This window comes from Symphalangus syndactylus, chromosome 3, assembly GCF_028878055.3.
Source record: "Symphalangus syndactylus isolate Jambi chromosome 3, NHGRI_mSymSyn1-v2.1_pri, whole genome shotgun sequence".
Lineage (NCBI taxonomy): Eukaryota > Metazoa > Chordata > Mammalia > Primates > Hylobatidae > Symphalangus > Symphalangus syndactylus.
Genome location: NC_072425.2, coordinates 122,909,753 through 122,935,322, shown reverse-complemented (window position 1 = coordinate 122,935,322; position 25,570 = coordinate 122,909,753). Strand labels below are relative to the sequence as shown.

The following is a 25,570-nucleotide window of genomic DNA, read 5'->3' as shown; positions in this document are numbered from 1 at the left end:
GTTATGTTTGAACATACAGAGAAGATATTCATACATATGGTAGAAATCTATGCAGTCAATTAACTATAGGAAATAAAAAATTAGTATATGGTAAGGATAATACATCACTCAGCTGTACACAGCAGTTACATAATCTCAATAATGTACACATATCCTTAGTGTAATCACAGTCAACAATGTAAACATTGAATTATTATGTTGGGAGGAGAAAAGGGGATAAAAAGGGAATGTGTAATGCTGGGAAGCAGAAGAGGAAAGCTTTATTTTGAGAATCAAAGAAACAATGCCTAAAATTTAAAAATCAAGTAAAAGCAATATAAGCATGTCATTTGGAGACATGGTAATAAATAACAAAAAAAAAAACATCTAAAAGAGTTGAAAGGGCTTGCCCTGGAGACAGGAAATGGAAGAAGTCAGAGTAGTGGCCTTTTTCCTTAGGAAAAAAAATCTTACAGATCTATTCAATTTTTTAAAGCTGTGTACACATGAAACTTTGATTAAAAGTAACAGAAAAACTAAAAACTAAAAAACACAAATCCAACACAGTGTCAGGCTCATAGAAATTCCATAATAAATGTTCATTTTTTTATTATTATAATGACAAGACAAAGTTTTTCATATCACCATTACACTCATGCTAGGGATAACAATACTTCCTCTACTATAAATGCTACTTGACCTTTATTTACTATGCTTGGCATAACTGGGCATGCTTAATAAAATAAAATATAAAACATTCAATTTTTTTTCTTTTACTAATCAAAGTACCTAATTTTATACAATTTGCACACTTTTAATGTAACAGAAACGATGAAATTATTTTACTTCTTGATACTTAAGAGTTTAACTCCAAGACATGCACTACAACCATGTAATAGATTTTTGTCATCAATATGATGGTCCTGGCATCTTATATATTATGTTCACACTTTAAATTAAGTACTACTTACTAAAACGAAAACAGGTAAAGACAATGAACAGACGGTTCACGTTAAGAGGAATACGAAAAGCCAGTAACAACACTGACATATCAACCTTATTTGTAATGAAATACAAATTTTAAAAGTGACATACCATTTTTTAATTATATTGGCAAAAATTAAATCAAAAAGTATACCTACAATTGACCAAGGAGTATTCTGGTGGAAGGAGGGAAGTCACATATATATAGTACTAATTAGAGGGGTAAATTGTACAATTAAAGCCCTATGAACCAGTCAAACCAATCATTCCACTTTTAGAAACTTTCTCAAGGACATAATTAAGAATGTAACTCAAAATGTACAAGGACATTCACTCTGCCACTGCTTGTAGTAATAAACTGCAGATCATCAAAATGTCTAACACAGAAAAAAGTGAGTAAATTATGGCAAACCTTTCTTACGGGAAGGCAGTGGGCTTCCAATTCCATTCTTCACACCTAGCTTAGCTTCTTTCTTTTCAACAGAGTCTACTTCTACCAGAAACTAAAAATGTCAGACATTGCCTTTTTCTGTAACCTGATCTAAGTCAATGGAAACTGTGGGGAAATCTTCTGGAGGCTTTTGTTAAAAGTCTTCCTCATGGAATAAAACAAATGAGAGACGAAATGGCCTTTTCTGCCTTTGAGATACAATTTTACAAAGATGTAAAACTGGAAGTTATAGCAGCAGCTCTTGTGATCGAGAGGTGGAATAGCCTAAGGCAAAACAAACCAACTGAGGTCAAGGCAAAAAAAGTGTGTCTTTAAGGACACCCCTGAACCCTGTGTTATGTCAAACAATTTCCTAGGTTACTTAGGCCAATTATATTTGGACACTGTTACCTCTGGCCAAAAGCATCTTAACTTGTATTAGCTATACAACAGAGTACGTTAGAACCACAAAAAGTTATGTTACAGAGGTATATTTATGAACAGTAGATGTGCAGTTAAAAAAAATTTACAGAACAGTACATTTCCATGTTTTTAAAAAAATCAAGTATGTCAATATGGATTCATTTGCCAAGAAAAAGGTCTGAAAAGATACTGAAGGTTTTAAGAGTAGTTATCTTTGAAAGATAGCATTTAAACGTTTCTTTTTGCTTATGTGCATTTTCTATTTTTTTCTACAGTTAGCATGTGTCACTTTAAGATCCCGCCATCCTTCCTATCAATTCAATGCAATTTAGGAAAGAAAGAGGTAAACATGTATTCCAGTGAGCTATCTTGAACCAGAAGTCTGCTTTTTTTTTTTTTTTAATTGGAAAAGTTTCTGTTCTTCAAAAAAACTTTCGTGAAATAAAATTTGATACTAAACAAGCATTTATTTTTCAGTGAATACGGAAGATTACAAACAGTTTTCATTTCCTTTGTTACTCAGGGAATCATCATGACTTTGTACCATTTCGTATTGGAATTTCTTCTGTGAAGCAAAAACAGTCCCAAAATGAAGGATCTTCAGGTGTCATGGGAACAGCAGACGATATTAAATCATTAAAGTTGAGAATAGTAAATTGCCTCTGGGTTGGTTTGGAATCATCCTGAGATGGAACCTAAAAGAGAAAAGCAGATTACCTTATTGTTATATTGCATGTTAATCTTATGATCAATTTCATAATCATGAAAATAAGTAAGACCAACTTACATTTCAGTAGTATTAAATGACAACATAGTAGGATTCCTAGAACATTGTTTTTATTTCTTATATTAGTGTTGCCAATACAACAAATCAAAAAAAATGAAATAGAAAACCTGATTCTTGAACTTTTTTATATAACAAAAACCTGTGGTATTTAACATGTAGATTTACTGGGCCCCACATCCAAAAAGTGTGATTTACTACATATAATTTAGAAGGGATACCAAAATCTGTAATTTTAATGAGCAGTCAGGTTATTTTGATAGAGGTGAGTGAGAAAGTAAACTTTTGTGAAATACTACTCTAAAAGGTGGGTCTGATAAAACTGCCATAACTTTACAGAGATGTATACTTCTTTAGGAAATTATTTATTCAATATTAAATTTAAACTGTATCTTACTCTCTGAGATAGAGCCCTTGTTCACAATCGAACCCAGTGCAGACCCTCTTTAATATTCTACACAACTAGTATAAATAGTACTTGGGTTTTGTACAGCGCTTTAACAAGTCAAGGTCCAGTACTTATTTTATATGACTGGTCTCATAGCTATGTTGTGATACAGTTATCTCAATTTTATGGATGGGGAATCTGAGGCTCAGGAAGAGCAAACAATTCAAACAATTTGTCCAAGCTCAAAACATGGTTAAATGGTAGATGTGGGCCTGGAACCCAATTTTGTAAATTGTACTCTAGTCTTCCCAACATGCCACTGTTGCCTAAACAGGCTCTATCCAGGGAAATAAAAAGTAAGTACTGAATATGCACATGTTTCGACAATTATAAAGCTCTATGAATATTTTTGCAGGGAGTGTGAAGCTGAGATTTAAAAACAGAAGGACCAGTAACTTGGGTCAGAACATCTTCAGATAACAGGTGTCAATTTTAACATGCCATCCCTTTTTAAGGAAGATAATCTATGGAGAACTCGTAATCCTTTGATTAATCTATCAAAGGTATGGTGTGTTGCCTGAGCTACTTTTGTGGAAGTAACGATGCATATATGTTAATCATGCTACATTCTTTCATGTTGATTTACTAAAAAAATGGAATGCATGTAGTTTTCATTAAAACATGTTTTCCTTAAATAAATACTCCTGCAGAATCACAATTATATGAAAACTAAGAGTCTCTGACCCTAAGTTCTTTCCCTACTTGCTTACCAGGTAATAGGATAAGAAAGTATAAAAATATTGTGGCTGAAGAATTGAAACTGATGTTATGCCACAATATGACACAAGGTCTCTTACATGTTTGACACTGTAACTTTGGGAATAATTCAGGATATTACTTTAAAAGGAGGAGTGGATTCAGTTTGCAAGGTAATTCCATTACTCATCAACCTTCAACGTGGTACTCTTACATTCAACACAACCCCAATTCACCAAGAAATAAACTACTGTTAAGATGACTAAGATAACCTTGAATGTCTATTGGAAATATGAGTAGTATGATAGTACTACCATATTTTTTGTTGTTGTAATACTTCAGCATATACGAAGGTGAAGAAGCGGGTAACATTTTTTTTTTTTTTGAGACAGAGTTTCGCTTGTTTCCCAGGCTGGAGTGCAATGGCGCGATCTTGGTGCACTGCAACCTCCACCTCCCAGGTTCAAGCGATTCTCCTGTCTCAGCCTCCTGAGTAGCTGAGATTACAGGCGCCCACCACCACACCTGGCTAATTTTGTATTTTTGGTAGAGATGGGGTTTCTCCATGTTGGTCAGGCTGGTCTGGAGCTCCTGACCTCAGGTGATCCGCCTGCCTCGGCCTCCCAAGGTGCTGGGATTACAGGTGTGAGCCACCATGCCCGGCTGCTTTTTAAAAATGTTTCTACAAAATCCCTAGTGATCTTTATATTTACTAATAAGAGTACTACTATATCTATAATCTTAAAAAAAACTCTCTAAACTGATATACGGCAAATGACTATTTCCATCAATAAAGAGCAAACTTAACATTGATTCATGCAATTTAGAAAAAAGAGAAATCCTAAAATCTCACATCCTGATGTCTAGATCCATCGGGTTTCCTAAGAGCAACTGCAACAAAATGGTGCTCATCTATTTTGCTTTCCTGAAAGATAAAAGGTAAATAAAAACAGATTATAAAATATGTAAACCTAGATGTAGTTTTGTTTACATTTTCTAAATCTCATTCTCTCTCTCTCTCTCTCTATATATATATATATACATATATGTACACTCACACGTGTGCATATATATATTTCCCCACCTCCGCTAAACCACTTTAGAAGTTACATACGTGCTGGCCCTTTACTCTTAAGTACTTCAACATGTATTTCCTAGTAGGCACATTCTCTTACACAATCACAGCAGTTAATAACATCAGTAAGTTTAACATTGAAACAATACTTTATTAGCTGTATTCCAAATTCTGTGAATTAATCCAATAACATCCTTTGTGGCATATCCCTCCTCCAGAACAGGAGCCCAGTAATGGGCAAGTAGGGAAAAGTATTGCATTCAATTGTCATGTCTTGTTAGCTTTTCTTTTGTTTTTTATGACATTAACGTTTTAAAGTACAGATTCCCCCAAATCTGCTTTTTATTAATAAAATATTGCTCATTTGCGGTTTGTTTGATATTTCTTAATGAGTGGATTTAGGTTATGCATTCTCAACCAGAATACTACATAGGTGATGTGCCCTATCTAGAGGTACTTGACAGCTATCTGTCCTTCAATGATGATGTTAGTATGTATAATAAAGTACAAGGTAAAAAAAAAAAAAAAATCAAGTTGCAACATTGGTATGTAAGCATTTAGTTAACTATATACTATCACGTATGAAAAATCATGGTGGAAATTTATAGGTAAAACATAACCAATACGCAATTTTCTATTTTCCCCTATATATGAGACAAAGGGGAAGGGGGCTTTAAAATGTAATATATACTGAAGCAGTTACCAGAAAAATTTATAAACACTTAAAAGCTGAACAAACTTTTCACTGAAAAACCACTTTACTAAAGCATTCTTCCACAAAACGTCAGAAGAAACTACAATTAGAAATAATACTTAGGGAGCTTTCATTTTTTATCTTCTTCTTCCTATCTTCATACCTTCAGGTACCCAAGTTAGCAAAAAGTGAAATTCAGTAAGGATAAATTTAAGATACGTTTAAAGAGGAAAAATATAAGACTAAGTATCAGAAGATTTACTATGTCAAAGTTATCACAAAGTAAGTCTCCTATGTAGCCCTGTTCTGTCTTCTCTTTAAACAAACAAGAAAAAAGTAACTGGAATGTACAAATTTAAAAATATCTAAAATAATTTTTCAGAAATTTAGCATATAAGATATAGTTCTTATATGTATTGAATATTTCAGTAAATAAGAATCATGCTTAATGTATAATGAGAGGTGTATGTACACTAACAATTGATAGTTGGACACTAAAGAATGTTAACTAATGGATATACTGTTTTGAATCTTTCATTTTTTAATTTTTTTGTAGAGGCAGTGTCTCGGCCTCCCAAAGTGTTGGGATGACAAGCATGAGCCACCCTATCTAGTCCTTAGCAGTTATTGACCCAGCTCTCTTTTTCAAAATGCTTTCTGTCCTTGGATACCAATGCTACTCTCTTATACCATTTTTGTCATTCTTTATCAGTCTCCTCCACAAATTCACCTTTGAATATTAGTATAGATGCTCCTCAACTCACGATGATGTTATATCCCAATAAACCCACTGTAAGAAAATATAGTTACATGGAAAATGCACTTAATACATCTAACCTACCAAACACCACAGCATAGCATAGCCTACCTTAAATGTGCTCAGAATACTAACATCAGCCTACAGTGGGCGAAATCATCTAACACAAAGCCTCATTTATAATAAAATGCTGAATAGCTCATGTAATTTATTAAATACTGTACTGAAAATGAAAAAAGGAATGGTTCCATGGGTTCTGCAAATATGAATTCTACTGAATGCATTATCACTTTCATACTGTCATAAAGTCAAAAAAAGTTGAACCATCATAAATTGGAGACCATATATATTCTCAGGGCTCTATTCTAGGCCTTACTTCTAACTTCTTGCAGTTTCAATTTCCACTTCTCTCTTCATAGATTCAATATATAGCTGCTCCTTAGGTAATCTCACAGTTCCAACTTCAAATCCATCGTTTCAACTACCATTGACATAATGGTTATACTTATAATCATTATGATTATAATTTTTTTCCTCTAGCCCAGCCCTCCATTCCATTCACCTATCTGACATCTTCACTTAGATGTTTGGTATCTCAAACTTAACATCTCATTTATTTTCTAGTATTCAGTATCTCAACAGATGATCTTGTAAGTCAGAGAACTACTCTACAGCCCATTTGCTGGACACAAGCAGGACCAATCACAGTATAATGACTGGTCTGGAGATAAACAACTAGCCCCAAGCTAGGCCAGGGAGTCCCTTCTCTAGGATTTTTGGGCTTGGAACAGAAAGTGAGTTTACCAGTTTGTTTAGGTTTTTAAACTGTAAATTGTTTGTAAACTGTTACATGCAACAGTATATTACATGCAAGAGCCATGTTTTCTTTTTTTTTTTTTTTTTTTTTTTTTTTTGAGACGGAGTCTGGCTCTGTCGCCCAGGCTGGAGTGCAGTGGCACGATCTCGGCTCACTGCAAGCTCCACCTCCCGGATTCACGCCATTCTCCTGCCTCAGACTCCCGAGTAGCTGGGACTACAGGCGCCCGCCACCTCGCCCGGCTAATTTTTTGTATTTTTAGTAGAGACGGGGTTTCACCATGTTAGCCAGGATGGTCTCGATCTCCTGACCTCGTGATCCGCCCGCCTCGGCCTCCCAAAGTGCTGGGATTACAGGCGTGAGCCACAGCGCCCGGCCTGCAAGAGCCATGTTTTCTGTCATGCAGACCAGAGACACTGAGAAAGCTGGTGTACAGAATGAGAAACACGGGTGGGAGAAAACTGAAGCCAAAATGTAGAGAAAGGCAAAAGTAGGAGACAAAAAGAGCTCTGAATATTTCATCACCTAATTCTAGCTAATAATGGGGATAGTTACTGAATCACTCTAGTAACCTATAATACTGTTTTGGGGGGTTTTTTGGCTTAGTGTGTGTTGGCTTCTCTCACTAGCAACCAGGAACTGCCAGTGACAGAAACAAAATACAGTAAGAGACCAAAATATTTAACTTGATCAATATCTTGCAGGATCTACCAGCCTGATCTGGAATCTGTCTTAAATACCATCATTACAGCCCAGCCAAAGTGGCTGCGTTTGGCTGTTCATACATGTAAAGCTCCTTGTCAGAGCCTCGTTTCCTTTCCCATTCTGAACTCACAATGACTCATCTTTCAATATCTTTCAAGTATTAGTATAAATGTTACATGCTCTCATAGTAGCCCTGATTTCACTTTCAGAGCAGCAGGACTGGATTCAGTTGCGTCCAAATTCAGTGACTAGCCCACCCAAATTAATCACACATACATGCATAAAAAATATAAATTCTTAGTTTTAACAATTCTAATAAATTTCTTACCTCAAATGCCCATTCTTTTTCTTCCTCTCCATCCAGGAATAAACGTGTTTCTTTATAAACTTGGCCTATATCCAAGTTTAATGGAGACAGATCAAATTCAAGCCGCTGCAATTCAAATCCCAGTCCAACACCAATGGCTTTTATGAAGCTTTCTTTAAGTGCCTAAGATACAGAAAGACATTTTCTCTTAGAATTCAGTGGACAAAAATTCTTCATAGAATCTACAGGCCCAAAAGATAAGGAGTTTCAATGCTACACTACATTACGGCTATACAGCTATAAGCTTTTTTAAAAAAAACCCTTACAGCATGAAAACAAACCATCCATATGATCTTAAGGCAAATCATTTAAGCTCTCTGTGCCTCTGTATCCCCTCGTATGTAACCTGCGATGATGATAACAATACCTTCCTCACAGGGATGTTATGTACATTAAATTAACTAACTTAGAGCTTGAAGTAATGTCTTCTGGCATGTAGTATATATTATCAGTGTTTGTTATATAAGATCTCATGTGTATTAGTTCCTTTACGACAGAAAACATTATTTATAAATGGTAATGCTTCGTTTTAGCTTTAAGTAAGTACTTTCTAACTGAGCATTATATATAGGTTAAATTTTCTTAAAATGAAACGTCATTATAATGTAATACTGTATGCCTAGAAACCATAAAATTCTCAAGCAATCACCCATTTACTTCAAGCACTGTTTGGACACTACTGGGTAACCAAGGACTCTGATTTTAAGCGAAGATAATGGAATCACTGCAGAATTTTGCTTTCAAAATTAGAAAGAATTATACCCAGTTCCTATAAAACATATCCAGCTGAGTCCATTCATCCTTAAAGCTTCTGATTGTTTCCCATTCTTTGTTGGTGAACTTTCTTTTCATAATATGAAAGAATTCTGGAATTGAACCACGACCTGCCAATTAAGGAAATAAAAAATTAAACAGCAGTTCTATTAAAAAATAAAAAGTTGCTCTATTACTAAAACTGTTCAAGACAGCACCCCCCAAAGATCTAAAGGGCAACCATACTTTTGAATACATTTAAAATAATCCTAAACAAAATCTCAGCAAGTCAAAGCAAGTTGAAAATTAAAAGAGTAAACACACTATGACAAGCAGTGGTTAGCCCAGAAATATAAGAGTAGTTTAACAGGAATTGGCGATATTCTGTAAATTATTAATTAAGCAGGAAAACCATATGGTTGTATCAATATATGCCCCAAAAAGTTTTGATAAAATTTAGCAGCCAAAGCTGTTATAAATTTTAAGTAGCAGGAAATTTCTTATATAAAAGGATACTTATCAGAAGCGCAATTAAAATACTCCTAAAGTAGAGCCTATTATTCTAAAGTTTTATTTTGTTATGTAACAGAAAAAAAGGGAATAATTCTTTTATTACAATTTTTGGAAAATTAGCAGAAAGATGAAAACTGTTCTTTTATTCTACATTATTGCCATGGCTAAAATATTAATACTTACCTTCTTCAAAATGTTTTCCAACTTGTTTTCTAATATGACTTCTTCAAATAAAAAGATTTTCATTACTCTTTCGTGGTTGCAGTTGCAAAATAAGCTCATTTTAAAAAACTTGAAACATATCTTTGGTGCCACTATTTCATAGATAACAAAATATTACATAGCATTCTAAAAATAAATGACAAAAGATACAACTCAAAGGATCTGATTCCCAGAACCAAGGGATAAGATACATGTTAAAATTCATGGTAGGCCTCTGGTACTGAATTTTCCAAAACATTAAAATTACGTGTTTGTGTGTCTTTACTACCAAGTACGAACTTTCTACCATCATTCATTTTATATAAATATGTATAAATATTTACACAAATATGTATTCAACTAATATTAAAAATAAATTGATCACTGTTCTTGCCTTTTATACTTACAGCCTAATGGGCCTATCAGAGAGCCTGTTCCAAGGTAAGTGAACCACAAACATTTACTAAGTGTATACATGAATGTTAACTATTATATGGTAAATTACTTCCTAAATATTCTTCTGCCCTGTATCCTTAGTTCATTACTACATTATTTTCCAGAAAATCTTTTGAAGGTAATCCCTTTGTGGATTCTGTTAATATGGGCTTACTCCAATTCCCACTTCTAAAATAACCAACTCCAAAATTTGACATTCTCGAAGGATTAACACAATTCTTCTGATAGCTGATACCACACTCTCTATGGGCATTTCTTATGTAAATAAATATGTGGAGAAAAAAGATGTTGAAGATGTTGAACGTCCCCTTCTTAATACTTCACTGGCATTTAATCACTGATTCTCTCTATGAGAATTCCACAGTTAGAACTCCATTATGATCACTCACTAAAAGCATACAAGTGCTAGGTACCATGAACCGCATGATGAGCAAAACAGACATGGTCCTTATCTTCATAGAGAGTTTACAGTTTCTCCTGCAGTAACCAAATACCTTCCCCACATTCATCTCAAGGGTAGAATATATTAAAAATCGGTTCTGTCATGAAATATTTATGATTCTCCCAGTACCCCGCTTCAAGAGTCAGAACAGTCTCCTCTTAGTTCATCAGGAAGTATTTCTGCCAATCCTGTTGCTGATATGTGGTACTATGGATCAAAATAAGGATCCTCATTCATTTTCAGGCACTGAAATATTAAATTGTGATCTTAAGAGTTCAATGGCAAGAAATTCTTACCCCTTTTGGGGCCATGGATCCCTTTGTTGTCTGGTGTTTACTCCTCAACACCTTCCTGAGACTAACATTAATGGAAGCCCCTCAGTAAAAACTGTTTTGTTTAATGCATTAATAGTACATACTGGCTTGATAACTAAAATCTTAAAGAACACCTTAAAGAAAGTAAAGACAGAAAGCTTCTGAAGTAACTAAAGTAAATCTGGAAATTTTAAACATTGGGAACACTGTATCTACAAAAATCATAAACTGTTTCTTGTTGAATGGATTTTGGCCCAAACAGCATATGTAACAATGGGAGGAATAAACTATCTTTGGTTTGGAAGCCTGCATTATACATTTTGAGTGAAACTGTAGTTTTAACAGATTAATGTCCAAAAAATCTGCATTTAAAAAGATATGCATTTTGTCATCTATAGTGTCATTTTGCTTGCTGCTTTCTTCAAATTTTATTTTTATAACCTCCAAGAAGCCTTCTCATTTTTAACTAAATAAGATGGGGCAATCAAGGAAAAAAATTTAAATAAGCATGCTATTAAAAAACTGATTAACATAAAAGGCAATCAATCTGGCACAATCACTAGAAAGCAATCACATAACTCATTATGTACAGCCAAAAAATATCTGATACGAGTGCATTTTCATATACTTTAGAGCATCTTATTTAGTCCACAAAATAAAAAATTTGACAGCAATAGGAAAAGGTGACTTTGTAACTATTTGGCCAAAGCACAGCAGCGCCACACTGTGGCATTATGGTGGATATACAGTGGGCAAATATTCTGTTAAGTATTAGTTTACCTAAGAAAGTGGAATAAAGAAAAATCGGTAGGAAGAACAGTGAATTTGTCCCTTAAACTATTTGAAGACAGCATAATTACTGGACATACATGTTGGCAAGTTCTAATAATACCATTACATACACAGAGAATCATCAGTCAAATTTAGAAAAACCTGATCTTCCATCTTATAGCTTGATCATCAGGGAGAGCAGTGCTAGATACTGTATTCTGCAATGATTAACTAATCAAGACCACACAGCAACTAATGTTTTATTTTAAACACAGTAGTAACATACAACAAAATCATTTAGATCCAATGCCTTGAGCAACTATTTCAGGCCTATGAAAAAAAATCCAGAACCTCAGGGCCTACCTACATTAATCCCTCTCCAAAACAAGGTCACCAATATGTATATACAAATATATATATATATAACAGTACCTCAGCCTTTAGGAAAATGGGCTGGTCATTTTTGAGGGAAATGCAAGGGAGTTAAGCAATGCCCATCCATGTGCTTGCTTCAAAGTACCAACATTTAACCTTAAATAATAAATCATATTAGAAATTCTAATAGTTTCACTTTCTAAGTACTGAACTGTATATAACAGAATTATATATAATTTTGCTTCCATGAGAAACGACAGTCCTAAGATATGAGTTAGTATGTACACCGTAATGCTTGACTTATCAGCTCATTTGTCCAGGAACTTATCCAGACATAAACCTAAAATAACACAAAAATATCTGAGCTGCCAATATAGGTTTCACAAACTACCTGCACAAAGCCTCTTGCATGTTACTATCAAAGGATGTATTTAAGCCCTCAATTTGTGGAGTACAGCAGAAAAAGCACTAGATTGAAATAATGTCAACCTAGGTTTGAGACTCACCATTTAGGCAGTCCTAAACTTCAGTTGCTCTTACATTGTTTACCAACACATATAGGTATTAACACACAGAGGCAAGAAACAGGCTGATAGAGCTAGAACCACTGGGCTGTGAATGTTATCCTTTCAGGAAGAACTCCAGAGAATGAAGTAGAGGACCAAGAGGACAGAGCATGAAGCCTTTTATTTTCAGGCTTTGAAACCTAACCAATTTACTCTACTGTTTGAGAACCATGACCCCTTTTTACTTCAAACTTCTTTTTGGAATGGGAATGTCTATCTTATGCCTCTCCTACCATTGAATTTTAGAAGACTTGTTTTCTGCTTTCACAAGTCCACAGATGGAGAGGAATTTTGCCCCAAGAAGGATCATACTCCAGTTTCACACGTAGCTGATTTAGATGATTGAGATGAGATTTGCCACTTTTTGGGTTGATGATATTAACACTTACATGAGATTTAGAGTTAATGCTGGAATGGGCTGAGAATTACTGATGCTGGGATGGGGTGAATTTACTTTGTATGTTAGATGGATATAAATTTTGCAGGGGGCCAGAGAATGGACTCTACTGGGTTGAAGGGAGTCTCCTGAAATTCATGTCCACCCAGAACCTTAGAATGTGACCTTATTTGGAAATAGAGTCTTTATAGATGTAATCAAGTTAACATCAGGTCATACCTAATTAAAGTGAGCCCTGAATCCAATGCCTGGTTTCCTTACAAGGAGAGACAGACACACAGAGAGGAGACAGAAAAGGTCATTTGAAGGTGAAGGCAAAAAAATTGGAGTGATGCAAATGCAAGCCAAGGACTGCTAGGAATGAGCAGAAACTAGGAAGAAGCAAGGAAGGATTCTTTCTTGGAACCTTCAGAGAGACCATGGCCCTGCTGACCCCTTAACTTCCAGCCTTCCAGAACTTATAGAAGAGCTGTCACTTTAAGACACCATGTTTGAGATACTTTGTTAGGCAGCCTGAAGAAACTAATATACACATGGATACAATTTAAATTATACATAAGCACACATATGTGTACACTTAGGAGCTTTAATTTCATGTCCCTGGAGTCAAATGTTCAAATGCTTGTCCATCACTTCTTAGCTACAGATTGAGTATCCCTAATCTGAAAATTTAAAATCCAAAATGCTACAAAACTCAAAGCTTCTTGAGCATCAAAATTATACTCAAAGGAAAAACTCAGTGTAGCACTGTGGATTTCCCACTAGGGATACTCAATCTGTAGGTTATTTACTTAACATTTACTTAACATCTCTATGGCTGTTTCTCAAACTGTAAAATAGGGACAAGGAATTGGGCCGATTAAGAATAAACATGTAAAATGCCTGGAACTATCAAGTACTTAATAAATATTAGCTCTGAGGTTGTTGTGAAAGTCATTGTTAAATGTGTATCTTCTTTTGTCAAGTGTTTTTATAAAGTCCTTCCTATATTCATCAAGTAAGGCTTAAGTGGTTTTCCCATCGATATTTAGAGGGGCATTTCATATCTGAACATTAACCTTTGTCTGTCAAATCTGCCACTAATATATTCTCTGGTTTGTGAAAGATGATTTAATATGAAATCATATCTGTTGACTTTGTGGTTTCTTTTTATCATTTTAAGCTTCAAAAGCCATCTTTCAGAAGTTTGCTGAAATATACAATTACATTGTGTTCTAGTAAGTGTTAATAAAACTGGCCAGGCACGGTGGCTCACACCTGTAATCCCAGCACTTTGGGAGGCCGAGGAGGGTGGATCACGAGGTCAGGAGATTGAGATCACCCTGGCTAACATGGTGAAACCCCGTCTCTACTAAAAATACAAAAAATTAGCTGGGCATCGTGGCGGGCGCCTGTAGTCCCAGTTACTCTGGAGGCTGAGGCAGGAGAATGGCGTGAACCCGGGAGGCAGAGCTTGCAGTGAGCCAAGATCACGCCAGTGCACTCCAGCCTGGGCAACAGAGCAAGACTCCATCTCAACAATAACAACAAAAAAAAACCAAAAGTGTTAATAAAACTTTAATTTTGTTATAGTGTGAGGCAATGATTTTCTGATATCACTCATAAAAAATTGTAAATGGGCTACAATTTTTCTTTTTGTTAGTTCTGTAAATTACATCCAATACAGAGTTTCCCAAACATTAATATGCCTAACAATCAGCTGGGAATATTGTTTAAATATAGAAACCCGGCCAGGTGCGATGGCTCACGCCTGTAATCCCAGCACTTTGGGAGGCCAAGGCGGGCAGCTCACCTGAGGTCAGGAGTTCGAGACCAGCCTGGCCAACGTGGTGAAACCCCGTCTCTACTAAAAATACCAGGTGGTGGGTGCCTGGAATCCCAGCTACTCTGGAGGCTAAGGCAAAAGAATCGCTTGAACCCAGGAGGCAGAGGTTGCAGTGGGTTGAGATCGCGCCACTGCACTCCAGCCTGGGCAACAAGGAGTGAAGCTCTGTCTCAAAAACAAAAACAAAAAAAGAAACCCTGTTGTACTCCCAGAAATTCTGGCTCTCATAGGTCTGCAGTGGTTTCAAGGGATCTGTATTTTTAATGAACACCCTAGCTGATTTTGATACCCTGACCAAAATTTAAAAATACCATTCTATGGTCCTATTACTATTATAGAAAAGAAATCTAGGACTAAACGGACTCTAGTTTCTTTTAAGATAAATTATTTTATTATTTGGATACTAGCAGGACTATTCCATTTTCCACAAAATTTAATTCTGATATTCTATATATGATTTCTTCTTTCTATTGTAGTACTATATATAATTTCACCCATTTTTAAGTATACAGTTCAGTGGTATACAGTATACTCATATTGTTGTACAATCATCACCACTACAAGTCTCCAGAATTTTTTATTCTCTTTTAAACTGGAACTAAATCTGTCTAATCCCAAATCTTGTTTCTTATCCATTTAATCTGCATCTTCTTCAATAATATACATTTTCATAAACCAAATCTCTATGTTCAGTCCTCTTTATCTCCTTATTCATTCCCTTTCATTGTGGAAGTGTTTCTCAGATTTATCCTATATATCATCAATTCAATTTTCTGTAAAAGCTAGGGTATTTACAGGTTTCTATACGGATTCTTTCATTACTGACGTTTGAGGGAAAGGAGGATTAAGGATTTTGCAGGGGACACAGTTGTATGCTTTTAACTTGAATTTAGTAATAAGGACAATTTTCTCTTAAAATTAAAATTTAAAAAGTTCATGGAGAATTTTTATCTCAGAGAAAAACATTTCTTCTAAGTCCTTTAGCTTTTGAAATTTTCTCATAACTTTATTAAGTTTTAAAAAATTATTTTACATAATTGGCTTGTTTTTAAAGGGATTAAGAAGCATTTGTTTTAAAAAAAAAAAATAAGATTCTGGCAGGGTGTGCGGTGGCTCACGCCTTTAATCCCAGCACTTCGGGAGGCTGAGGCGGGCAGACCACGAGGTCAGGAGATCGAGACCATCCTGGCTAACATGGTGAAACTCCATCTCTACTAAAAATACAAAAAATTAGCTGGGTGTGGTGGCGGGAACCTGTAGTCCCAGCTGCTCAGGAGGCTGAGGCAGGAGAATGGCATGAACCCGGGAGGCGGAGCTTGCAGTGATCCAAGCACCACTGTACTCCAGCCTGGGCGACAGAGCCAGACTCCGTCTCAAAAAAAAAAAAAAAAAAAGATTCTGCTACATATATTTTTCTATGATGTGATATTGGCCGGGCACAGCGGCTCACGCCTGTAATCCTAGCACTTGGGAGGCTGAGACAGGCAGATCACTTGAGCCCAGGAGTTCAAGACCAGCCTAGGCAACATGGAGAAACCCTATATCTATTATAATATTAACTATATATATATATATATATATATATATTCTAAGTCCCTTCAGGTTCATATAGACCTAACTAATTTTTTTATTACAGCTAATAATTATCTGTAGAATGCATCCACCATTAATTTATTTAACCAATTTCTATTAGTAGCATTCAGGTTTTGTTGTTATTCATAAATATTTTGGATAGAGTACTATAAACAAGATCGCTAAATCAAAGACTATGTGTATTTTCAATTTTAACATTATTTTCCAAAAAGCCTGTAGCAATTTCTAGTGCTTCCATCTGTATGATTGTTCTTTCCCGACATTTTCACAAGCTCCAAGTGTTTTTTTCCAATTTTCTGCAAATCTGATGGGCATCTCATTGTTACTTTAATTTCCACTACTCTAATCATTAAGGTAACAGCTTACTGACTACTTGAATTTGTTCTTCTGTAAGGTGACTATTAATATTTTCTAATCATTTCATAGAAGCTCTTTATATATTATGGATATTGACACTTTAACAATTTGTTATAAGAATTTTCCTTATTCTATTACTTATCTTCTGTATTTGGTTATATTTTTGGAATATAATTTTTTAAAAATTTAAATATCTATACTTTGATAAATTCTGAACTCTGTCTCATTTGAAAAGAATTCATAAAAAGATTTACTGCAACTCGACATCATAGTCAACTACATTTTGTCCTAAAATTTTAATTTTTTTTACTTTTAAACTTCTAATTCCTCCAAATTGGTGTATATAGTATGTTTTACATCCACCTGACCAATTCTACCAGCACCATTTAATAAATAATCTTTTATCCACTGAATTGAAATATGTATATATCCTGGGCTCTGAGATTAACTCTTCCAGTTGTCTATTCTTTCACTAGTACTATACTCTTTTTAGTTTACAATGCCTAACACAAGTTTTTGAAACTGGTAAGGCAAGACCCTTATTATATTTTTCATATTCCTAGTCATTAGTTCTTCCATAACAACGTTAAATATATGTAACCCAGTTTCACATAATTTTTCATATTTTGGTATCTGCAAATTCTTTTAATAGGAAGCAATAAAATCTCATACTGAGAGGCCATATACTGTAGACAGCAGTGGTTAAATATATTAACTTTTACTTTTTAGCTAAGTCAACTTGGACAAATGTCTTAACCTTTTATATAAAATAACAGTAGTACTTACGCACTAGTCTTACGAAGATGAAATAATATCTGTTAGGCATCTAACATAGTGTCACACACTTGTAGGAATTGCTCAATAAATACTAGTTACACAATCAAATCCTACTGACAAAGGAAAAAGACTGACCTGTAACTGGAAAGGGGGAAAACTCCTTGAGGGTGGAGACTTGGTTTTCCAGTAAGGAATTCAGAGTACAAAGTGATGTGTGACTTTCTAAAACTTACAGGTTTTAAATCCCAAGTGCATTTAAAAAAAAAAAAAAAAAAATCCAGCAAAGTTTATTTTAAAAATGTAAAGACGAACATGTAAAACCATAGGGGGAAAATTCTGGTCCTTTCCCAAATTTCAATCATAATTTTTATGTATTTTGTCTATTTTATTCTGCCTTACTTTGTAAATATGGTCACAAAACTAAACAATTCAAAAGTTACGCTTTATGCTTATCACTTCAAACACCTTTAATGGTAGAAAAAAATCAGAAAACAAAGGGAAAACCAACCAAAATTTTCCAAATGAGGGTAGTAAATTAAGATGAAGACCAGGAAAACACCATTCTTCCTAAGAGTAAGAATGTACTGTCCTGGCATATAGAGGCTATATACCAGGTACATTCTCTCCTGCGCGGCCACAGCAACAGTTGGGAGAATAGGTAGAGGGAGGGAAATGAGCTGCACTCAGTAGAAATGGTTAAAGCACCATGAAAGAAAAAGACTCTCTAAGTTCCTACAGGATTCTTACCTATAGAACAAGACAGAGTAATGGAATTGACTCTTTCAATGCACTAATGATAACCTCCAAAAGCCAACTCCGTCTTTAGAGTTGACAATCTAGTAACGATGCCTAGTACAAAACACAGTACTTTTCTTGCTGCTATGCTAAGTTTTGCCTAGCATCATTTAGCAAGACTCTTAGGAAAAATCCCTTGCTCAATCTCCTCACTTACTACAATAAGTAGAGCAATTCAAAGAATCTCCAATGAAGCAAATCAGTGTCTACTTCCCATCCTCATTAAGAAATCATGCTGTGTCCATTCACGCTTCAGAAATCAGTGGCATGGTAACAACACTAGGGACAACTGGAAAATCTCTCTTCCTTTCTGTGTTACTGGACATAGCAATAGCTTTTTCACAACAAAATAAAGAAAAGGCCTAGACATTGTGATTAGTCAAATAAGATTAACTAAAAAAAAGCTGGTGGGGGGAGGTCTAATAACATAATTAACAGGAAAACTAAATCTTAAATTTTTGCTCAATTGTCTTTCCATCATTTATTAAAAGCTTCAGTTATTAAATACTTGTTTATCCAGCATTGACCATAGCCAACACTGCCTATCAAGTTAACTGGTAATAAAATTTGTTTCTCAGAGGTATCATTTCCAAGCAGATACCAACCCACTGGGCCAATTATTGCCAGGTGGTTGTGCTGACTGCAATCTAAAAAACAATGGCCTTTCCATTTCTGATTTTAGAAAAAGTTCCTGTAATGACAGCAGAAAGCTATAAGAATATATGGGCTAATTCCCATGCTAAGAATCCTCTATAGCAGCAATTTTTCTAGAGTAAGCCACCTATGTCCCTGTTGAATACCAGATCCTTTCCTAAGAAAAATGCACATGTGCACATCATACAAAATGTAGCATGCAATTTCAGGAGGTTAAACAAAATTCCTTGAACCTTATCCAGGGAATCAGATCAACAATCTGTTATAAGGTTTCCAAAATCACTAGTAGGGCCTTGTTCTGAGCAAACCTAAGAATAGAGTTGTACTGGAAAGGTTTATGAGCAGGTAAGAGAAAGAGTAGCTAGTAGGAAAATGCAAGGTAAGGACAAAAAGGGAAAGGGAGAAGAGATTCACAGCCACACTGAAGCCTATACTCTAACAGCACAGTGTTTATTCATTCATTTGACAAATATTTTACTATTATATACTAGGCAAGGTACTAAGAGGTGTGATAGTGATCAAACTCTGATGTAGCTAACATGTTTCTTGCTCTCACACAGCTTTTGAGTATCAGGAAAAGATAATCATTCTGATGAATAATCAATTGAGATACATTACTGGAATAAGGAAAATATATTTTATGAGAGCCTACAACAAAAGAACCTAGCTTAGATAGAAGGCTCACAAAGCTTCCCTAAAGTAAGGTTAAGGTGAAATCTAACAAGTAAATAGGAGTTCTTTATGCAGAAATGGGAGTGAGAGATAAAATTAATACAAGCCTTACAGACTGAGAGAGCCACATATTCAAACCACATATGGTGCAGGCAGTATGGAGATCAGACAGTTTTACTATGAAATTAGGAAGATGTGGGTTTTTATTAATAGCTTTCTTCTTAGCCTGTTACTTATCTTCTGTAAAAATAGCAGTACATGCATCATAGGGTAGTTGAGAGAATTAAATCACAGAATATGTCTAAAGCACTATGTAAAATGCCATGGCACATGGTTAAGTGTTCACTAAATGTTAGTGATGATGACAAATAAAAAGTAGTTGAGAGAACCTGTATTTAGTATGTATTAAATTAAATTGCCTGGGTACACATTCAACTTCACCACAAATGTTAGTGGTCCTTAAAGCCACCAGTAACAAATTTCTAAAGCAATATATAAGCAACTTAAATATTTTAATAATGCTTGCTCCTCATTTTTACTTACATAAATGGGCTAAAAAGAGCTGTATTTAGATACAGAAAAAAGAGTCGCCCATTGGTATCCACTGGGGACTGGTTCCAGGACCCTCCTCAGATACCAAAATCTGTGCATGCGGCCCTGTGGAACCTGCATACATGAAGTCAGCCCTCCATATCCTCAGGTTTCATATCCTGCAAATACTGAATCATGATAGCGTTTGATTGTGGATGCAGAATCTATGGGGACAGAGGGCCAACTATTGAAAAAAATTCACGAGTAGACCCATGCAGTTCAAACTTGTGTTGTTCATGGGTCAATTGTGTATGTTATCTCTACAAAAGGACTACAATGTTCTTTACTATTGAGATTCTTTTTTTAAAAACAAACTAACAATTAACTGAAAAATTGTGGTTAATGTTTAAGTCAAGTAAGTTGAAGTATAATTCAAAAAGAATTTCACTTAATATTTCACTTTACCTCTAGGCAAAGTTATGGATCCCCAGTAATTGATAATCTATTATTTACGTGAAAGTCTGTAAATATTCATGGAAATATACCCTTTTCAGATTTATGCTCTCCATTACCTTTGTGTACTGAGCACATTTTCCCTAAACTTAAATATGTCTAATACATCTCCTGGCCTCAGATTACTCAATAGTAATAGAGCTGAGGCATCGAGACACTTAACAGCCATACTAGAAAAATGCAATGTTACCTGGAAAACTAGTCTTCATTATATCAATTCCAACTTGCAGCTCAGGTTCAGCAGCAAGCACTGCATAGTCTCCTTGATGAGAGATGTTAAAGTTGAAATTTGGGTAAGGATTCGATGAGTCCTTTGCAAGAACTGGTTTTCCTTTTGCAGTTCTTTGCAAACGAATATGATTCCAAGGGATATTCAATTTCTCTGCAACTAATTTCCTTATCATCAGACGACCAGCCTGTTAAGTACATAAAACATTTGTATGTATTGATGTCTACTAAAGATACAAGCACACTGTGTGTAAGAGTATTTTGGTTTCTAAAATTTTCATTTTTAAAACTTTTCAAAATACTTAAGTATTAAACACACGTTAAGACTTAAGCAATGCTTAAGTAGATAAAAAATTAAAGTCCACCTTAGCAATTCCCTCTCCTTTGCTAGTGACCAAAGTTAACAGGTGGCATCCTGTCAGTCTTTTCTGTATTTAAATATATGTGCATTTACATGTTTTTGATAACTCTACATATAAACACAAACATGAGATTATACTTATGTAGTACTCTACCACATATAAGCTTTAAATTTTTAAGTATTGGGAATTATTTCATGTCTGTACACATCCTTCTGGTCCATGCAGTTTTAACTGTAGCATATTTCATAATATTATTTCCCCGTTATTGGACATTCTAGGCTGGCTCTAGACTTGCTGTCATAAACAACTCTGCAGTGAGCAGCCCTACTGTACCTACATCTGTGCATATGTATTTCTAGATCCCATATATTGATCACCCAGCTTCAACGATTAGCAAGGCATGGCCTATCTTGTTCTGCTCTCTCCAATTATTATTTTAAAAATAATTACTAAAAACACACACACACACAAAAACAAGAATATAAGATGACAAAGTATATATTTTTAAAAATATCTTTCAGGTTTTTTTCTTCTTCAATTCTAACACTGACTTTTAAAAACTGCAGGCTTTTAAAAGTAGCTTATTTCATAATTCCTTACAAATTATAAGTGTAAAAAATTTTCACCAATATGCCTTGAAAATTATCAACTAGTCTACATTTCAAACAGAAAGGTGTTTCAATATGGGACATTTTTAAGAAAGGACTGTCTTTTAAATGATGGTAATTCACGGTTGTTTCAAATTGCACCATATTGTAAAGATTACTTGTTTTGAAATCCAGTTTTCCATTTGTCGCTTCAAAATACATAGCTAAAATAAATAAATCTACGTAAAATACTGTTTCCCATGGCATCTAGTGAGGAAGGTACCCTCTCCGGCCTCAGTTTCATTGGCTTCAATTCCGGGGAGCGCAGGGCTACAAACTAAATCACACTGTCAATAATTTCTAGGGCCTACCACGTGCAAGGAGTCCTTGGAGAATGGTGGGATATTTAACAAGCAGAATAAGCATGGGCTATGAACCCACGCAAACAAGAAAAATAACATTTAAAGATAAAGACATAAAAACATTAATTACAGAAAAACACAATTTTGTCGGCCTTTCCTACACTTATTTCATGGTTTAGGAGGGTCTCCATTTGAAATAACAAGGGGAAAGAGAGAATGTTTACAGCCATCGCGGCCTCCAAGGCGGTTACAAAGGCCGTGGAAACCAGGCTGTGCGTCGCCCGCAACTCCGCAGCGCCGGCTGCTGTCGCCCGGGCCGGCCACAGGCTCCACAGCGACAGGGCCGCCGCCAGCGCGGGAGTGTCGGGTCTCCACAGCCCGGCCCGCCTCCCCCAACATCTGCTTCCTAGGCTTTAAATACCAAAAAAGACCTGTAGTACCATGGCTGCCTTAGCGTCCCGGGCAAAGACGAACTGGCCAATGCGCTCCTTCTCCTCGGGCTGAATCGATCGCACTGCCAGCAGCCATTCGGCTCGGCTCGGCAGCCAAGTGCCGCAGGAAAAGGCCCAGCGCACGCCCTCCATGGATGGCACCAAGCAGAACCGTTTGGCAGGGAAAACCATCCACTGAAAGCGGACCTCGCCGCTATCTCGGGCCCGATGGCGCGGACGCAAACGTGTCCCCACCCCCTTCTTCCCGGCGTCCGTGCGCAGGGGGCGGGACGTCGCTACGCAGACGGGCCCACCGACAGCCCTCCCAGCCCGCCCCCAACTCAGCCACCTCCTCTAGGAGAAAGGGGCTGGGGGCAGAGACGGAGATCAGCCTTGCGCTTTGCGGCATTGTATGACGTCACGTAGGCGTGGCTTCGGAGGCGAGCGAAGGGCGGGACCAAGGCCAAGAGCCCGACAGTTACGCCACTCACACTTGCGGAAGAGTTAACGGGACAGCAGTGCAGGCCAATCGCAACCAGTCCTCTGGAGGCAGGGAGACTGGGGTGGAGACTTCGGAGACTGCAGTTGCAGGTGGGTGAGCTCCGGGGTCTGAGGGAGGAGTGGGATGGTGGCCCTTATTCTCGGGGTCTGGGTTGGCGCCTGTGACCCAGAGAGAATAGAATGTCCTTGGCTTCAGCTGCTTCGTGTACGGGGCACGAGAGGTTTCCATCTCTACGAGGGGGTCTGCAGTGGTGCCCCCTGCAGTTGTGCCACGCGGCAGCCCTGTGTTGCTTCTTTCCCTGCCCCCATTCCCATCAGCCTAAGACCCACCCTCACACAGTACGCTCCCGACCCTTAGCAGCAGCCTACCTGAAACCCTCCCTCCGAAGGCCGAACAGAGGCACTATCCCCACTGCGGAACACCGACCCCGCCTAAATCCAGCAGCTGGGCTAATGCTGGCTGTTTATTTGGGGGCGATGAAGCGACCCAGGTGCTGTTTTGCTATTGCCAAGCCTGGGCTAGAGCCCTAGCGAGAAAACAGGATTCCATTGTTGAGGCATCAGTGTTTCCATCATGACAGAGGTCCTTGCTCTAACAGCAGCAGAACCAAGTAAATAACTTTGCTCAGTTATTTTCATTGATGTATGTCTGTTTCCTTAGTTGTTCCATGTAGGCTGTTGTTGACTCTCGTGTGAAAGCCTACGCGATCCAAGTGCCCTGCAGGTTTTGGTCTAGGGAAAAGTTGGTCTCTGCAGATGACTGTAAATGACTACCTGGAGGTCGATTAAAGTGCGGTACTGCGGGATTCAGCCGATTTTCTTCTTCCTCTGACTGCCCGGAAATATCAGCCAAAGGCCAGCGGTAGTAATTAACACAATTACCTGCCTATGATTTCTGTCCTATTTAAGATGGGTTCTATTATGTTTTTATCTATACTTGTCTTCATGAACTTTTCGTGATATCATAAGCCCCCCAAATCCCTCGAAAGTAGGTGGGATTCTGAGCACACACACACACACACACACACCCAAATTCAGATCCCCAAAGGACAGTAAAATGAATTACTGGCTTAATATATCATCTTAACTAACCAAAAGCCTGTGTCAGCTGCCATATTGAAAATCTGCTTACCAGCTGCAGGGAGCTTACAATCTGGTAAGGCAAGTAAGTCATACGCATAAAAAGTACAATAAGAGACAGTATAAAGATATGTGGGTAATACTGATACCCATATCAGCAATGATCATAACTCACTTCTCCATTTTTAACTAAGAATCATATAACCTTTCCTTCTTGTCGTTTTAAACTCATTTTTATAACTTTGGTACATTACGTTTCTGTTTCCAAAACACTTCTGTGTACGTTATTGCATATGTTCTGTGCACTAGTTATTACTGATGGAGACAATGAGCTCAGAAAGAGAATTTGTTTAAATTTAGGAATTAATATCCCATTATTTTACCATCGAACAAGATCTCTGTGTATTAGATCTATGGAGGCTAATACACAGAGAGTAATGTAGGGATTATTTGTACCTGGTCCAGAATCTAGAATATTCTCCCCTTCTCCCATTATCACATTCCTTGTTTCCTCTGTGTCATTCAGGCCCAAATGTCATACCAAACAGAATGTCGCTGTTCACCCAATCTAAAACAGCTCACTCTCCCCATTTCCAAACCTCAGCCCCAAACCTATTACCCTCGTGAACATATTTTATAGGTTTGTTTAATCCCGTTCCCTGTGTGCTTTTAAAAATTCTCCAGAGCTTAGCTTAAACCTTCTCTTAGAGGACCTACTTCAGAGTACCTTTCTCCAAAACAGTATTGTTTATATAATTCATTTGGCAATTATTCTAGTATTGCCTTATGACGTCTCTCCTATTGTCCTGAATTATTTGCATGTGTGTTATCTTGCAAAATAGAATGTACAGTACTTGAGAAGGAATGTCATGTATACCTTTTACAAATAGTATACGTGAGTAAATGTTATTAATGACTCCACAATAGATTTATTACTGTCAGGGGTAACACTGCTTTTTATATTCGATCTGCCTTCCCTCACTTTTATTAAGGAAATATAAATATGCAGTTTATAACTTGCTTAACTATATTAAATGAACCCAACAATTTTATTAAAATATTTTTTATTGCATTGGTCAGGGGAAGAAGAGGACTAAAGTAATAGGGGCTCACTCAGTCTGTAATGATCATCTTGCTTGGTGCTGATCTGTGGCTTCTTAGCAGGATTCTGAGGGACCCGTATTCTATTTCCAGCTCTACCACCAATTGTCTGTGTGACATTGGTCACACAGGATCGTATGCATGACATAACCTCTTCCAGGTATTAATTTCAATGGAAAGGCATCGGATGAGATCATCTCTAAGTCTAGGTGTTTTTTAGACATATTCACTAACTTTTTATTGGGTCACAAACT

The 25,570-nt window shown here is 36.6% G+C and overlaps 2 protein-coding genes across 6 annotated transcripts in view; one reads left to right on the top strand and one right to left on the bottom strand.

Moving 5' to 3' along the window:
• Positions 1–563: 563 nt before the first annotated feature.
• On the bottom strand, positions 564–23,048 carry AASDHPPT (aminoadipate-semialdehyde dehydrogenase-phosphopantetheinyl transferase). The gene is made up of 6 exons (XM_055272967.2): positions 22,644–23,048; positions 20,855–21,080; positions 8,922–9,043; positions 8,121–8,282; positions 4,598–4,669; positions 564–2,511 (listed from the first exon to the last, which is right to left on the bottom strand). The coding sequence occupies exons 1-6, from the start codon at positions 22,824–22,826 to the stop codon at positions 2,347–2,349; spliced, it is 930 nt and encodes a 309-aa protein (XP_055128942.1). The 5' UTR covers positions 22,827–23,048; the 3' UTR covers positions 564–2,346.
• The window catches only part of KBTBD3 (kelch repeat and BTB domain containing 3), a 26,491-nt gene continuing 23,894 nt past the window's right edge, over positions 22,974–25,570 (top strand). For 2 of the 5 annotated variants that reach the window (XM_055272964.1, XM_055272963.1), the window contains exons 1-2: positions 22,974–23,225; positions 23,797–23,997. The gene's annotated coding sequence lies outside the window, so the exon portion shown is untranslated. Of the gene's footprint in view, positions 23,226–23,796; positions 24,001–25,570 lie in introns of all 5 variants that reach the window. The other 3 variants (XM_063635139.1, XM_063635138.1, XM_055272965.1) reach the window with 2 other exon arrangements.